Source organism: Oncorhynchus gorbuscha, linkage group LG22, assembly GCF_021184085.1.
Source record: "Oncorhynchus gorbuscha isolate QuinsamMale2020 ecotype Even-year linkage group LG22, OgorEven_v1.0, whole genome shotgun sequence".
NCBI lineage: Eukaryota > Metazoa > Chordata > Actinopteri > Salmoniformes > Salmonidae > Oncorhynchus > Oncorhynchus gorbuscha.
Window position 1 is genome coordinate 49166928 of NC_060194.1, and position 18009 is coordinate 49184936.

Here is an 18009-nt window from a genome sequence, read left to right on the forward strand (position 1 = left end):
TAGTTATGTACTGAGGATACCACTGGAGAGGCGAGGTGGACTATAGTTAAGGACCGAGGATACCACTGGAGAGGAGAGGACTATAGTTATGGACTGAGGGTACCACTGGAGAGGAGAGGACTATAGTTATGGACTGAGGGTACCACTGGAGAGGAGAGGACTATAGTTATGGACTGAGGATACCACTGGAGAGGAGAGGACTATAGTTATGGACTGAGGATACCACTGGAGAGGAGAGGACTATAGTTATGGACTGAGGGTACCACTGGAGAGGAGAGGACTATAGTTATGGACTGAGGGTACCACTGGAGAGGAGAGGAGGACTATAGTTATGGACTGAGGGTACCACTGGAGAGGAGAGGAGGACTATAGTTAAGGACCGAGGATACCACTGGAGAGGAGAGGACTATAGTTATGGACTGAGGGTACCACTGGAGAGGAGGACAATAGTTATGGACTGAGGATACCACTGGAGAGGAGAGGAGGACTATAGTTATGGACTGAGGATACCACTGAAGAGGAGAGGAGGACTATAGTTATGGACCGAGGATACCACTGGAGAGGAGAGGACTATAGTTATGGACTGAGGATACCACTGGAGAGGAGAGGACTATAGTTATGGACTGAGGGTACCACTGGAGAGGAGAGGAGGACTATAGTTATGGACTGAGGATACCACTGGAGAGGCGAGGAGGACTATAGTTATGGACCGAGGATACCACTGGAGAGGAGAGGAGGACTATAGTTATGTACTGAGGATACCACTGGAGAGGCGAGGAGGACTATAGTTATGTACTGAGGATACCACTGGAGAGGCGAGGTGGACTATAGTTAAGGACCGAGGATACCACTGGAGAGGAGAGGACTATAGTTATGGACTGAGGGTACCACTGGAGAGGAGAGGACTATAGTTATGGACTGAGGGTACCACTGGAGAGGAGAGGACTATAGTTATGGACTGAGGATACCACTGGAGAGGAGAGGACTATAGTTATGGACTGAGGATACCACTGGAGAGGAGAGGACTATAGTTATGGACTGAGGGTACCACTGGAGAGGAGAGGACTATAGTTATGGACTGAGGGTACCACTGGAGAGGAGAGGAGGACTATAGTTATGGACTGAGGGTACCACTGGAGAGGAGAGGAGGACTATAGTTATGGACCGAGGATACCACTGGAGAGGAGAGGACTATAGTTATGGACTGAGGGTACCTCTGAAATGGCACCCTTGTGCCATATAAAGTGACCAGGTCCCAAATAGTCCATAGGCAATATGGTGCCAGTGGGTCCTGGTCAAAAGTATTGCACTATATTTATTTTATTTTATTTATTTTTTTACCTTTATTTAACTAGGCAAGTCAGTTAAGAACAAATTCTTATTTTCAATGATGGCCTGGGAACAGTGGGTTAACCTAACCGCCTGTTCAGGGGCAGAACGACAGATTTGTACCTTGTCAGCTCAGGGGTTTGAACTCGCAACCTTCCGGTTACTAGTCCAACGCTCTAACCACTAGGCTATAGGGAATAGGGTGCCATTTGGGATGCATCCATAGAGTTATGTGATGTAAGGTGGTTGGTTCTGTGACCACGCTCCCATGATGAGTGGATTGTATCCTGTCCTGTCCATGGTTATCTGGTTAATCTTGCCTTAGACCTGAAGAGCTGAGGACCTGAAGTCTAAACTCCCAGAGCTAAAGTTTCAATCAAATCTAACTTTGCAACACAAATGCAGCTTGTGGAAAAATATATATATAAAAACATATATAAAAACCAGAAGGCAGTGATGGGCCTTCTCTAGGTTCTAGCTGAATGGGCTAAGCTAACACTGGGCCTTCTCTAGGTTCTAGCTGAGTGGGCTAAGCTAACACCGGGCCTTCTCTAGGTTCTAGCTGAGTGGGCTAAACTAACACTGGGCCTTCTCTAGGTTCTACCTGAGTGGGCTAAGCTAACACCGGGCCTTCTCTAGGTTCTAGCTGAGTGGGCTAAGCTAACACTGGGCCTTCTCTAGGTTCTAGCTGAGTGGGCTAAGCTAACACCGGGCCTTCTCTAGGTTCTAGCTGAGTGGGCTAAGCTAACACCGGGCCTTCTCTAGGTTCTAGCTGAGTGGGCTAAGCTAACATTGGGCCTTCTCTAGGTTCTAGCTGAGTGGGCTAAGCTAACACCGGGCCTTCTCTAGGTTCTAGCTGAGTGGGCTAAGCTAACACTGGTCCTTCTCTAGGTTCTAGCTGAGTGGGCTAAGCTAACTCTGGGCCTTCTCTAGGTTCTAGCTGAGTGGGCTAAGCTAACACTGGGCCTTCTCTAGGTTCTAGCTGAGTGGGCTAAGCTAACACCGGGCCTTCTCTAGGTTCTAGCTGAGTGGGCTAAACTAACACTGGGCCTTCTCTAGGTTCTAGCTGAGTGGGCTAAACTAACACTGGTCCTTCTCTAGGTTCTAGCTGAGTGGGCTAAGCTAACACTGGGCCTTCTCTAGGTTCTAGCTGAGTGGGCTAAGCTAAAACTGGGCCTTCTCTAGGTTCTAGTTGAGTGGGCTAAACTAACACTGGTCCTTCTCTAGGTTCTAGCTGAGTGGGCTAAGCTAACACTGGGCCTTCTCTAGGTTCTACCTGAGTGGGCTAAGCTAACACTGGGCCTTCTCTAGGTTCTACCTGAGTGGGCTAAGCTAACACTGGGCCTTCTCTAGGTTCTACCTGAGTGGGCTAAGCTAACACTGGGCCTTCTCTAGGTTTTAGCTGAGTGGGCTAAGCTAACACTGGGCCTTCTCTAGGTTCTAGCTGAGTGGGCTAAACTAACACTGGGTCTTCTCTAGGTTTTAGCTGAGTGGGCTAAGCTAACACTGGGCCTTCTCTAGGTTCTAGCTGAGTGGGCTAAGCTAACACTGGGCCTTCTCTAGGTTTTAGCTGAGTGGGCTAAGCTAACACTGGGCCTTCTCTAGGTTCTAGCAGAGTGGGCTAAACTAACACTGGGCCTTCTCTACATTTACATTTACATTTAAGTCATTTAGCAGACGCTCTTATCCAGAGCGACTTACAAATTGGTGCATTCACCTTATGACATCCAGTGGAACAGTCACTTTACAATAGTGCATCTAAAACTTAAGGGGGGTGAGAGGGATTACTTATCCTATCCTAGGTATTCCTTAAAGAGGTGGGGTTTCAGGTGTCTCCGGAAGGTGGTGATTGACTCCGCTGTCCTGGCGTCGTGAGGGAGTTTGTTCCACCATTGGGGGGCCAGGGCAGCGAACAGTTTTGACTGGGCTGAGCGGGAGCTGTACTTCCTCAGTGGTAGGGAGGCGATCAGGCCAGAGGTGGATGAACGCAGTGCCCTTGTTTGGGTGTAGGGCCTGATCAGAGCCTGGAGGTACTGAGGTGCCGTTCCCCTCACAGCTCCGTAGGCAAGCACCATGGTCTTGTAGCGGATGCGAGCTTCAACTGGAAGCCAGTGGAGAGAACGGAGGAGCGGGGTGACGTGAGAGAACTTGGGAAGGTTGAACACCAGACGGGCTGCGGCGTTCTGGATGAGTTGAAGGGGTTTACCTAGAGGTTCTACCTGAGTGGGCTAAGCTAACACTGGGCCTTCTCTAGGTTCTAGCTGAGTGGGCTAAGCTAACACTGGGCCTTCTCTAGGTTCTAGCTGAGTGGGCTAAGCTAACACTGGGCCTTCTCTAGGTTCTAGCTGAGTGGGCTAAGCTAACACTGGTCCTTCTCTAGGTTCTAGCTGAGTGGGCTAAGCTAACACTGGGCCTTCTCTAGGTTCTAGCTGAGTGGGCTAAGCTAACACTGGTCCTTCTCTAGGTTCTAGCTGAGTGGGCTAAGCTAACACTGGTCCTTCTCTAGGTTCTAGCTGAGTGGGCTAAGCTAACACCGGGCCTTCTCTAGGTTCTAGCTGAGTGGGCTAAGCTAACACTGGTCCTTCTCTAGGTTCTAGCTGAGTGGGCTAAGCTAACACTGGGCCTTCTCTAGGTTCTAGCTGAGTGGGCTAAGCTAACACTGGGCCTTCTCTAGGTTCTAGCCGAGTGGGCTAAGCTAACACTGGGCCTTCTCTAGGTTCTAGCTGAGTGGGCTAAGCTAACACTGGTCCTTCTCTAGGTTCTAGCTGAGTGGGCTAAGCTAACACTGGTCCTTCTCTAGGTTCTAGCTGAGTGGGCTAAGCTAACACCGGGCCTTCTCTAGGTTCTAGCTGAGTGGGCTAAGCTAACACTGGGCCTTCTCTAGGTTCTAGCTGAGTGGGCTAAGCTAACACCGGGCCTTCTCTAGGTTCTAGCTGAGTGGGCTAAGCTAACACCGGGCCTTCTCTAGGTTCTAGCTGAGTGGGCTAAGCTAACACTGGGCCTTCTCTAGGTTCTAGCTGAGTGGGCTAAGCTAACACTGGGCCTTCTCTAGGTTCTAGCTGAGTGGGCTAAGCTAACACTGGGCCTTCTCTAGGTTCTAGCTGAGTGGGCTAAGCTAACACTGGGCCTTCTCTAGGTTCTAGCTGAGTGGGCTAAGCTAACACTGGGCCTTCTCTAGGTTCTAGCTGAGTGGGCTAAGCTAACACTGGGCCTTCTCTAGGTTCTAGCTGAGTGGGCTAAGCTAACACTGGGCCTTCTCTAGGTTCTAGCTGAGTGGGCTAAGCTAACACTGGGCCTTCTCTAGGTTCTAGCTGAGTGGGCTAAGCTAACACTGAGCCTTCTCTAGGTTCTAGCTGAGTGGGCTAAGCTAACACATTCTTGTGACGCAGTGGGCAGAGCTCGTGTTCGAACCCTGTTGGTCCCACAGACACATGAACAAGGAGGATACACAACCTACCCTCTCTGACTCCCTCCAGCACTTGAGGACGAAGATGTGAGCGTAGATGTCTTCCACACAGATCCAAGAGGATAAAGACAGAGAGGTGTCGGTCCAGACCCAGTCCATCACCGCACGCAGCTCAGTCAGGAACGGGATCAGACGGAACCTGGAAGGGGAGAGCGCACACAAACACACACACAAACACACACAGTGTAGTGACACTGGCTCTCAAATCACAACCTATTTCTCAAATACAGTTTAATTGTGACTTGTGTCACAAGTCAAGTCAGATTCCTGGACTCAAGTACACTGGGTCACACTATAAAGGCGTATAGAGAGACTTACAACACAATACAATAGTGATTTTCTTCTGTATGTTGAATGTGTGAGTTGAATGTCCTACTATACCCTACAGTGTCCTAAATCAATGTTTCCCAAACTTGGGTCCTAATGCAGGGAACCTGGCCAGGTTCCAGGTTCCAGGTTCCAGGTTCCCTGCTACAACAGATTAAATTAATTTGGCGAGGAACACGTTTAGAGCAGAGGCTCCCAAACTTTTTAATTCAGGCCCCCCCCCTTTTCCGTCATTGGGGAACACCCCGCCCCCCCTTGTCCTAACTCAACCTTGAAACAGGAAGAGGTTGACGTAGTTGGTCTGTGGCCCCCAGAATAAAGTCGGGGAACCCCCTTGTCCTAACTCACCCTTGAAACAGGAAGAGGTTGGCGTAGTTGGTCTGTGGCCCCCAAAATAAAGTCGGGGAACCCCCTTGTCCTAACTCACCCTTGAAACAGGAAGAGGTTGGCGTAGTTGTAGCTCTTGGTGAGGAAGTTACCCAGGACTCTGGTGGGGTAGCCACAGCGGATCTGATAGGCTGACAGCCCAAAGTAGATACACTTGATACAGTACCATAGCTTGGCTACTGTGTTCTCATTGAAACGCCTGCAAAGTGGACAGAGGTATAAATACTGTTAAGCAAGGTTACTAATGACAAACACGAATAGTAATGATACATCCTTAATCAATCACGAGGCCCCTACCCCCCCCTAAGGAGATCTGACCTAGTCCATTCATGTTTACAAAATGAACTAATTCAACAACAAATGTATTAAATCAACCCAATAAATCACATGTATTAACTAATTTACTCCACAAGGTGAGTATTAACCTCTCAGTGACTCCGGGCAGGATGAAGAACATCCAGAAGTGGATTCCGTAATGAATTAACCAATTAACAAATTAACAAATTAACATCATAAGGTGAGTATTAACCTCTCAGTGACTCCGGGCAGGATGAAGAACATCCAGAAGTGGATCCCGAACACCAGGATCACCTGGAAGATGACCTTCCCCAGCACTGTCTTCTTGAGGTACAGGGCCCGGTCCACCACCATGGTCCCAAACTGGATCAGAACCATCACCAGGAATGCTCCGGGAACCTGGTCCTCCGACAGGGACGACGTGATGTCTGCTCCTGCTGAGTGTTTCTGACAGAAAAGATTATAAAAGATAAGGTAAGATAAGAGGAAGGGATGTCTGCTCCCGCTGAGTGATTCTGACAGATAAGAAAAGATAAGAGGAAGTGATGTCTGCCCTCGCGGAGTGATTCTGACAGATAAGAAAAGATAAGAGGAAGTGATGTCTGCCCTCGCTGAGTGATTCTGACAGATAAGAAAAGATAAGGTAAGATAAGAGGAAGGGATGTCTGCCCTCGCTGAGTGATTCTGACAGATAAGAAAAGATAAGGTAAGATAAGAGGAAGGGATGTCTGCCCTCGCTGAGTGATTCTGACAGATAAGAAAAGATAAGAGGAAGTGATGTCTGCCCTTGTTGAGTGATTCTGACAGATAAGATAAGAGGAAGTGATGTTTGCCCTTGCTGAGTGATTCTGACAGATAAGAAAAGATAAGAGGAAGTGATGTCTGCCCTCGCTGAGTGATTCTGACAGATAAGATAAGATAAGAGGAAGTGATGTCTGCCCTCGCGGAGTGATTCTGACAGATAAGAAAAGATAAGAGGAAGTGATGTCTGCCCTCGCTGAGTGATTCTGACAGATAAGAAAAGATAAGAGGAAGTGATGTCTGCCCTTGCTGAGTGATTCTGACAGATAAGATAAGAGGAAGTGATGTTTGCCCTTGCTGAGTGATTCTGACAGATAAGAAAAGATAAGAGGAAGTGATGTCTGCCCTCGCTGAGTGATTCTGACAGATAAGAAAAGATAAGAGGAAGTGATGTCTGCCCTCGCGGAGTGATTCTGACAGATAAGAAAAGATAAGAGGAAGTGATGTCTGCCCTCGCTGAGTGATTCTGACAGATAAGAAAAGATAAGAGGAAGTGATGTCTGCCCTCGCTGAGTGATTCTGACAGATAAGAAAAGATAAGAGGAAGTGATGTCTGCCCTCGCTGAGTGATTCTGACAGATAAGAAAATATAAGAGGAAGTGATGTCTGCCCTCGCTGAGTGATTCTGACAGATAAGAAAAGATAAGAGGAAGTGATGTCTGCCCTCGCGGAGTGATTCTGACAGATAAGAAAAGATAAGGTAAGATAAGAGGAAGGGATGTCTGCCCTCGCTGAGTGATTCTGACAGATAAGAAAAGATAAGAGGAAGTGATGTCTGCCCTTGCTGAGTGATTCTGACAGATAAGATAAGAGGAAGTGATGTTTGCCCTTGCTGAGTGATTCTGACAGATAAGAAAAGATAAGAGGAAGTGATGTCTGCCCTCGCTGAGTGATTCTGACAGATAAGATAAGAGGAAGTGATGTCTGCCCTCGCTGAGTGATTCTGACAGATAAGAAAAGATAAGGTAAGATAAGAGGAAGGGATGTCTGCTCCCGCTGAGTGATTCTGACAGATAAGAAAAGATAAGAGGAAGTGATGTCTGCTCCCGCTGAGTGATTCTGACAGATAAGAAAAGATAAGAGGAAGTGATGTCTGCCCTCGCGGAGTGATTCTGACAGATAAGAAAAGATAAGAGGAAGTGATGTCTGCCCTCGCTGAGTGATTCTGACAGATAAGAAAAGATAAGGTAAGATAAGAGGAAGGGATGTCTGCCCTCGCTGAGTGATTCTGACAGATAAGAAAAGATAAGGTAAGATAAGAGGAAGGGATGTCTGCCCTCGCTGAGTGATTCTGACAGATAAGAAAAGATAAGAGGAAGTGATGTTTGCCCTTGCTGAGTGATTCTGACAGATAAGAAAAGATAAGAGGAAGTGATGTCTGCCCTCGCTGAGTGATTCTGACAGATAAGATAAGATAAGAGGAAGTGATGTCTGCCCTCGCGGAGTGATTCTGACAGATAAGAAAAGATAAGAGGAAGTGATGTCTGCCCTCGCTGAGTGATTCTGACAGATAAGAAAAGATAAGAGGAAGTGATGTCTGCCCTTGCTGAGTGATTCTGACAGATAAGATAAGAGGAAGTGATGTTTGCCCTTGCTGAGTGATTCTGACAGATAAGAAAAGATAAGAGGAAGTGATGTCTGCCCTCGCTGAGTGATTCTGACAGATAAGAAAAGATAAGAGGAAGTGATGTCTGCCCTCGCGGAGTGATTCTGACAGATAAGAAAAGATAAGAGGAAGTGATGTCTGCCCTCGCTGAGTGATTCTGACAGATAAGAAAAGATAAGAGGAAGTGATGTCTGCCCTCGCTGAGTGATTCTGACAGATAAGAAAAGATAAGAGGAAGTGATGTCTGCCCTCGCTGAGTGATTCTGACAGATAAGAAAATATAAGAGGAAGTGATGTCTGCCCTCGCTGAGTGATTCTGACAGATAAGAAAAGATAAGAGGAAGTGATGTCTGCCCTCGCGGAGTGATTCTGACAGATAAGAAAAGATAAGGTAAGATAAGAGGAAGGGATGTCTGCCCTCGCTGAGTGATTCTGACAGATAAGAAAAGATAAGAGGAAGTGATGTCTGCCCTTGCTGAGTGATTCTGACAGATAAGATAAGAGGAAGTGATGTTTGCCCTTGCTGAGTGATTCTGACAGATAAGAAAAGATAAGAGGAAGTGATGTCTGCCCTCGCTGAGTGATTCTGACAGATAAGATAAGAGGAAGTGATGTCTGCCCTCGCTGAGTGATTCTGACAGATAAGAAAAGATAAGGTAAGATAAGAGGAAGTGATGTCTTCCCTCGCTGAGTGATTCTGACAGATAAGAAAAGATAAGAGGAAGTGATGTCTGCCCTCGCTGAGTGATTCTGACAGATAAGAAAAGATAAGAGGAAGTGATGTCTGCCCTCGCTGAGTGATTCTGACAGATAAGAAAAGATAAGGTAAGATAAGAGGAAGTGATGTCTGCCCTCGCTGAGTGATTCTGACAGATAAGAAAAGATAAGAGGAAGTGATGTCTGCCCTTGCTGAGTGATTCTGACAGATAAGATAAGAGGAAGTGATGTCTGCCCTCGCTGAGTGATTCTGACAGATAAGAAAAGATAAGGTAAGATAAGAGGAAGTGATGTCTGCTCCCATGGTGTTTCTGACAGATAAGATAAGGTAAATGTTCAAGTAACTGTCAACATTTCAACTAACTTTTCACTAACTGTAACCCTAGTGGGGATAGGGTTAGTGGATAGCTCTAACCCTAGTGGGGATAGGGTTAGTGGATAGCTCTAGCCCCAGAGGACAGTATATATCACCAACAGAGACTAGACATACCCCAACAGAGACTAGACATACCCCAACAGAGACTAGACAAACCCCAACAGAGACTAGACTAGACAAACCCCAACAGAGACTAGACTAGACAAACCCCAACAGAGACTAGACTAGACAAACCCCAACAGAGACTAGACAAACCCCAACAGAGACTAGACTAGACAAACCCCAACAGAGACTAGACTAGACAAACCCCAACAGAGACTAGACTAGACATACCCCAACAGAGACTAGACTAGACAGACCCCAACAGAGACTAGACTAGACATACCCCAACAGAGACTAGACTAGACAGACCCCAACAGAGACTAGACATTCCCCAACAGAGACTAGACTAGATATACCCCAACAGAGACTAGACTATACAGACCCCAACAGAGACTAGACATACCCCAACAGAGACTAGACTAGACAAACCCCAACAGAGACTAGACTAGACAAACCCCAACAGAGACTAGACTAGACATACCCCAACAGAGACTAGACTAGACAGACCCCAACAGAGACTAGACTAGACAGACCCCAACAGAGACTAGACAGACCCCAACAGAGACTAGACTAGACAGACCCCAACAGAGACTAGACTAGACATACCCCAACAGAGACTAGACTAGACAGACCCCAACAGAGACTAGACTAGACATACCCCAACAGAGACTAGACTGGACAAACCCCAAAAGAGACTAGACATTCCCCAACAGAGACTAGACTAGACATACCCCAAAAGAGACTAGACATTCCCCAACAGAGACTAGACTAGACATACCCCAAAAGAGACTAGACTAGACATACCCCAAAATAGACTAGACATACCCCAAAAGAGACTAGACATTCCCCAACAGAGACTAGACTTGACATACCCCAAAAGAGACTAGACCAGACATACCCCAAAATAGACTAGACATACCCCAAAAGAGACTAGGCATTCCCCAACAGAGACTAGACTAGACAAACCCCAAAAGAGACTAGACTAGACAAACCCCAAAATAGACTAGACATACCCCAAAAGAGACTAGACGTTCCCCAACAGAGACTAGACAAGACATACCCCAAAAGAGACTAGACTAGACAAACCCCAAAATAGACTAGACATACCCCAAAAGAGACTAGGCATTCCCCAAAAGAGACTAGGCATTCCCCAAAAGAGACTAAACTAGACACCCCAAAACTAACTAACACAACGTGCCATGGTAACACAGGAGTGATGGTTGCTGATAATGGGCCTCTGTACGCCTTTGTAGATATTCCATAACAAATCTGCTGTTTCCAGCTACAATAGTCCTTTACAACATTAACAATGTCTACACTGTATTTCTGGTTAATTTGATGTTATTTTAATAGACAAAAAAAACGTGTTTTTCTTTCAAAAACAAAGACATTTCGAAGTGACATCAAACTTTTGAATGGTAGCGTAGGTACCCCAAAAGAGACCAGCATACGTACCCCAAAAGAGACCATCATACGTACCCCTAAAGAGACCAAAATACGTACCCCTAAAGAGACCAGCATACGTACCCCAAGAGACCAGCATACGTACCCCAAGAGACCAGCATACGTACCCCTAAAGAGACCAGCATACGTACCCCAAGAGACCAGCATACGTACCCCAAGAGACCAGCATACGTACCCCAAAAGAGACGAGCATACGTACCCCAAAAGAGACCAGCATACGTACCCCAAAAGAGACCAGCATACGTACCCCAAAAGAGACGAGCATACGTACCCCAAAAGAGACCAGCATACGTACCCCAAAAGAGACCAGCATACGTACCCCAAAAGAGACCAGCATACGTACCCCAAGAGACCAGCATACGTACCCCAAGAGACCAGCATACGTACCCCTAAAGAGACCAGCATACGTACCCCAAGAGACCAGCATACGTACCCCAAGAGACCAGCATACGTACCCCAAAAGAGACGAGCATACGTACCCCAAGAGACCAGCATACGTACCCCAAAAGAGACCAGCATACGTACCCCAAAGAGACCATCATACGTACCCCAAAGAGACCATCATACGTACCCCTAAAGAGACCAGCATACGTACCCCAAAAGAGACCAGCATACGTACCCCTAAAGAGACCAGCATACGTACCCCAAAAGAGACCAGCATACGTACCCCAAAAGAGACCAGCATACGTACCCCTAAAGAGACGAGCATACGTACCCCAAAAGAGACGAGCATACGTACCCCAAAAGAGACCAGCATACGTACCCCAAAAGAGACCAGCATACGTACCCCTAAAGAGACCAGCATACGTACCCCTAAAGAGACCAGCATACGTACCCCTAAAGAGACCAGCATACGTACCCCAAGAGAGACCAGCATACGTACCCCTAAAGAGACCAGCATACGTACCCCAAAAGAGACCAGCATACGTACCCCTAAAGAGACCAGCATACGTACCCCTAAAGAGACGAGCATACGTACCCCAAAAGAGACCAGCATACGTACCCCAAAAGAGACCAGCATACGTACCCCTAAAGAGACCAGCATACGTACCCCTAAAGAGACCAGCATACGTACCCCTAAAGAGACCAGCATACGTACCCCAAGAGACCAGCATACGTACCCCAAAAGAGACCAGCATACGTACCCCAAAAGCAGAGAAGCCGAAGACGATGATAATGAAGTCGACGGTGTCGGCCAGGAACATTAGAACATAGACGTCTGTCACAGCGCTGTACTCTGGATGGACCAGGTTGTAGAAGAACAGACGGATGGGCAGGTACACCTCCATGGTCCTGGAGAGACAACGACACAAATACAATCAATCAACCAATCAGTCAGTCGATCAACTAATCAATCATTCAACCAGTCAATCCCACCTTTTGATAGTGAAGGTCTTGGCTTTGATCATCTGTTCTCTGAGTTTCTCCTTGATCAGCTGTTTCTTGGTCTTCTGCTGTACTGACTCGCTCCCGTCTCTGTGGCTACTGTTCCTGGAGTTAGTGCTGCCTGGGGAAACCATGGCAACGCATGTTACAACCCTATTGTACTGTATGTAAATGAAGTTAGTAGTAAAGTAAAGTGAGTTAGAAGTAAAGTAAAGTAATGTGAGTTAGTGGGTAAATAAAGTAACTAGCATTGTACAGTAAAGTAAACTAAAGTAAATATCTACAGTAAATTAAATAGCTAAGTAAAGTATAGTAAAGCAAATGGCTAAGAAAAGTAAAGTAAATTAAGTAGATAAGTAAAATACAGTAAAGTAAATTAAAGTAAACTTTGCTCTAACAATTAAAATATATGTCTTAAAAAATGTAAGGCAGTCGACAGGAGGCAAGGTGGAACCATTCTATCCAATGTGATGGACGATACGCGAATGAACAACAGGCACAACCAAAAAATACAAATTCGACAATCTCTTTTGACCTCTATACAAAAACTCCAAGGTTGGTGAGTGAAAAAAATGAAAAACGCCACCTGCTGGAGAACATCGATTTTGGCCCCGTTAAACCTCTTGCTTTGCATCTTCCTCTCTGGCTGAGTGGCCCTGTGAGTGAATGATGTAGAGCCATGGGGAAGACTGAGCATCTACCACTATCAGATTAGGGAAGGGATGTTTTAGTTCCCCCACTTTTTATCACCCACTGATTAACTTGTCCTATAGCAGATTCAAATGTTTTCAGCTAGTAATATTGATAATAAAATGATTGTGGGAGCTGTTTTAGATTTCAGTGCAGCTTTTGACATTATCGATCATAGTCTGCTGCTGGAAAAACATATGTGTTATGGCTTTACACCCCCTGCTATATGGTGGATTGAGAGTTACCTGTCTGACAGAACACAGAGCCTCTTCAACATAATCCAGGTAGAATCAGGAATTCTCCAGGAATTCCCCAGGGCAGCTGTCTAGGCCCCTTATTTTTTCAATATTTACTAATGACCTGTCACTGGCTCTGAGTAAAGCCTGTGTGTCTAGCTATACTGATGACTCAACACTATACCAGTCAGCTTCCACAGCAAGTTAAATCACTGCAACACTAGACAACGTGGTGCGGTCAGTATTAAAATGGTGGCAATAGATAAGTTAGTCCTAAATATTTCAAAAGCTAAAAGCATTGTATTTGGGACAAAACCATTCACTAAACCCTAAACCTAAACTAAATATTGTAATGAATAATGTGGAAATTGAGCAAGTTGTGGAGACTAAACTGAATCGTAAACTGTCATTGTCAAACATATTGATGCAACAGTAGCTAAGATGGGGAGAGGTCTGTTCATAACAACGCTATCAACAAGGCAGGTCCTACAGGCCCTAGTTTTGTCGCACCTGGACTACTGTCCAGTCGTGTGGTCAGGTGCCACAAAGAGGGACTTAGAAGAATAACAATTGGCTCAGAGCAGAGCAGCACGGCTGGCCCCTTAAATGTACACAGAGAGATAAAATGAATAATAGGCATGTCAATTTCCCCTGGCTCAAAGTGGTGGAGAGCTTGACTCCATCACTACTTGTATTTGTGAGAAGCATTGACATGTTGAATGTACCGAGCTGTCTGTTTGAACTACTGGCACACAGCTTAAACATACCCAACAAGACATGCCACCAGAGGTCTCTTCACAGTCCCCAAGTCCAGATCAGACTATGGGAGGCACACAGTACTACATAGAGGCATGACTACATGGAACTCTATTCCACAGTACTACATAGAGCCATGACTACATGGAACTCTATTCCACAGTACTACATAGAGCCATGACGACATGGAACTCTATTCCACAGTACTACATAGAGCCATGACTACATGGAACTCTATTCCACAGTACTACATAGAGCCATGACTACATGGAACTCTATTCCACAGTACTACATAGAGCCATGACTACATGGAACTCTATTCCACAGTACTACATAGAGCCATGACTACATGGAACTCTATTCCACAGTACTACATAGAGCCATGACTACATGGAACTCTATTCCACAGTACTACATAGAGCCATGACTACATGGAACTCTATTCCACAGTACTACATAGAGCCATGACTACATGGAACTCTATTCCACAGTACTACATAGAGCCATGACTACATGGAACTCTATTCCACAGTACTACATAGAGCCATGACTACATGGAACTCTATTCCACAGTACTACATAGAGCCATGACGACATGGAACTCTATTCCACAGTACTACATAGAGCCATGACTACATGGAACTCTATTCCACAGTACTACATAGAGCCATGACTACATGGAACTCTATTCCACAGTACTACATAGAGCCATGACTACATGGAACTCTATTCCACAGTACTACATAGAGCCATGACTACATGGAACTCTATTCCACAGTACTACATAGAGCCATGACTACATGGAACTCTATTCCACAGTACTACATAGAGCCATGACTACATGGAACTCTATTCCACAGTACTACATAGAGCCATGACTACATGGAACTCTATTCCACAGTACTACATAGAGCCATGACTACATGGAACTCTATTCCACAGTACTACATAGAGCCATGACCACATGGTACTCTATTCCACAGTACTACATAGAGCCATGACCACATGGTACTCTATTCCACAGTACTACATAGAGCCATGACTACATGGAACTCTATTCCACATCAGGTAACTGATGCAGCAGGAGAATCAGATAAAAAAAACTGATAAAAATACACCTTATGGAACAACGGGGACTATGTAGAGACACACACACAGGTACAGACACACAGGTACAGACACACACACAGGTACACACACACAGGTACAGACACACAGGTACAGACACACAGGTACAGACACACAGGTACAGACACACACACAGGTACACACACACAGGTACAGACACACAGGTACAGACACACAGGTACAGACACACAGGTACAGACACACACACAGGTACACACACACAGGTACAGACACACAGGTACAGACACACAGGTACAGACACACACACAGGTACATACACACACACAGGTACACACACACAGGTACAGACACACAGGTACAGACACACAGGTACAGACACACACACAGGTACAGACACACAGGTACACACACACAGGTACAGACACACAGGTACACACACACAGGTACAGACACACAGGTACAGACACACAGGTACACACACACAGGTACAGACACACAGGTACAGACACACAGGTACAGACACACAGGTACAGACACACACGATAACACAAAGTATGCATGGATTTTGTGTTATAGATATGTGGTAGTTGAATGCTGGCCTGAGGGCACACACTTAATGTGTTGTAAAATTTGTTGTGAAATGTATTTGAATGTTTAAAAAAAAATGCACAACAGCTTTAAATTTAGCCTTGGCAGCAGTTAATGAGGATCCATAATAAATACAAATAGAAAATACAAGCTGCTCTCTGATGTGTGAGATGTGAGAGTGATGTGTTGTGTTGGATTGGCAAAGAAAGGAACTTTAAATACTGAATACCAAGCGTTATGTTTGGGGCCAACACAACACATCACTGAGTACCACTCCCTTCATATTTTCAATCATGGTGGTGGCTGCATCATGTTATGGGTATGCTTGTCCTCGGCAAGGACTAGGGACTTTTTTTTTAGGATAAAAAGAAACGGAATAGAGCTAAGCACAGGCAAAAACCTCACGAAAACCTGGTTCAGTCTGCTTTCCAACAGACCCTGGGAGACAAATTCACCTTTCAGCAGGACAATAACCTAAAACACAAGGCCAAAGATACACTGGTGTTGCTTACCAAGATGGCATTGACTTTCCTTAGTGGTCTAGCTACAGTTTTTACTTAAATCAGCTTGAAAATCTATGACAAGACTTGAAAATGGCTGTCTAGCAACCAACTTTACAGAGCTGGAAGAATTAGAAAAAATAATATTATACAATCCATGTAAACTCTTAGATATTAGATATTTACCCAGAAATACGATGCCAAAGGTGAATCTAACTTGTATTGACACTGGGGTGTGAACACTTACAGCACCAGTCAAAAGTTTGGACACCTACTCATTCCAGGGTTTTTCTTTATTTTGACTATTTTCTACATTGTAGAATAATAGTGAAGTCATCAAAACTATGAAATAAAACATATGGAATCATGTAACCAACAAAGTGTTAAACAAATTAAAATATATTTGATATTTGAGATTCTTCAAAGTAGCCCCCCTTTGCCTTGATGACAGCTTTGAACACTCTCTCAACCAGCTTCATAAGGTAATCACCTGGAATGCATTTCAATTAAGTCGCTCTGGATAAGAGCGTCTGCTAAATGACTTAAATGTAAATGTAAATGTAATTACCAGGCGTGCCTTGTTAAAAGTTATTTTGATTTGTTTAACACTTGTTTTGGTTACTACATGATTCCATATGTGTTATTTCATAGTCTTGATGTCTTCACTAGTATTATACAATGTAGAAAATAGTACAAATAAAGAAAAACCCTTGAATGAGTAGCTGTGTCCAAACTTTTGACTGGTACTGTATGTAAATTAGATATTTCTTTATTTCATTTTCAACAATTGTGCCATGTTTTCACTTTGTCATTATGGGGTATTGTTTGTAGATGGGTAAAACAAAAAGTCAAATTAATCTATTTTGAAATGAACAAAAATGTGGAATAAGACATGGGGTATGAATACTTTCTGAAGGTACGGTGCTGAGCACACCGTTGTTAACTGACTTGTAGATGAACGTCATACTCAGCTACAAGGCGGACAGTTTGATAAGCTGAAGGACAAGAAGCATCCATTCACGTCACAACAGGTCGAGGGTTTTTTGTTTTGGAACAATGCAGCAAAATAAATTACATGAGTAAAAAAATATATATATTTTTTAATTTGTTTAAACGTTAGTAGTCGTTAGAATAGTTTTTCTTATTGATGCTTCATTTGGATCGGTTTGGGCTCCCGCAGACCCACGCAACTCACATTTAAACCAGGGACAGATCGGTAAATCTTTACATCCCTACTAAGTAAAGTATTGAGCTTTATTCAAATAAAGTAAATCGTAAAGTACTGTAAAGTACTGTAAAGTACTGTAAAGTAAAGGCTAAGTCAAGTCAAGTCAAATAGTTTTCCTGACCTCTCTTGGAGCGTACAGAGTGGACTGACTGGTGGGAGATATGAGACCCTCCACTGGAGCTCTTTCTTCTCTGGTAGGTCTGCTGCTGTGGCTGGGGGTTGTGCATGGGGACGTGTACAGAGTCCACGGAGGTGCCCATGCCCAGGTTTATAGACCTGAGGGTCTGTGTGGACCCCTTCCTCTCGCGGGGTGTGGAAGGGACGGGAGTGGCCTCCATCTCCCTCCTCCCATCGTCCTCTGACTCAGAGTCCCTGCGGAGGATCTCCTTCTTGGTGTCCTTAAGGTTGTCTTCGTCCCATAGACCATGACACTATGGCAGGAGTGTACAAAGAAGAGACACAAGGTTAATGTTCTGTACCAAACCAAGTGGCGGCAGGTAGAGGAGAGGTTAGGTATGATGGAACTTTGAACAAACAAACAATTACATTGTTTTAAGAGTTGTAAGCAATGACTCTCGATTGTATCAATCGGGAAACCAAAATCACAACATGATAGTTCCTTATGAACACAATACAATCCACTACACTATGCACTATACAATAC

General features: G+C 45.1%; 1 protein-coding gene across 1 annotated transcript in view; it reads right to left on the reverse strand.

The window, feature by feature from the left end:
• Nucleotides 1–18009, reverse strand: part of LOC124009465 (piezo-type mechanosensitive ion channel component 2-like) — a gene marked incomplete at its 5' end in the record, with an annotated part of 249921 nt that overhangs the window by 10994 nt on the left and 220918 nt on the right. The window contains 6 exon segments of the mRNA XM_046321275.1: nt 4787–4934; nt 5550–5708; nt 6039–6253; nt 12018–12165; nt 12250–12379; nt 17467–17776. Of these exon segments, the coding sequence (XP_046177231.1) occupies nt 4787–4934; nt 5550–5708; nt 6039–6253; nt 12018–12165; nt 12250–12379; nt 17467–17776 (1110 nt within the window).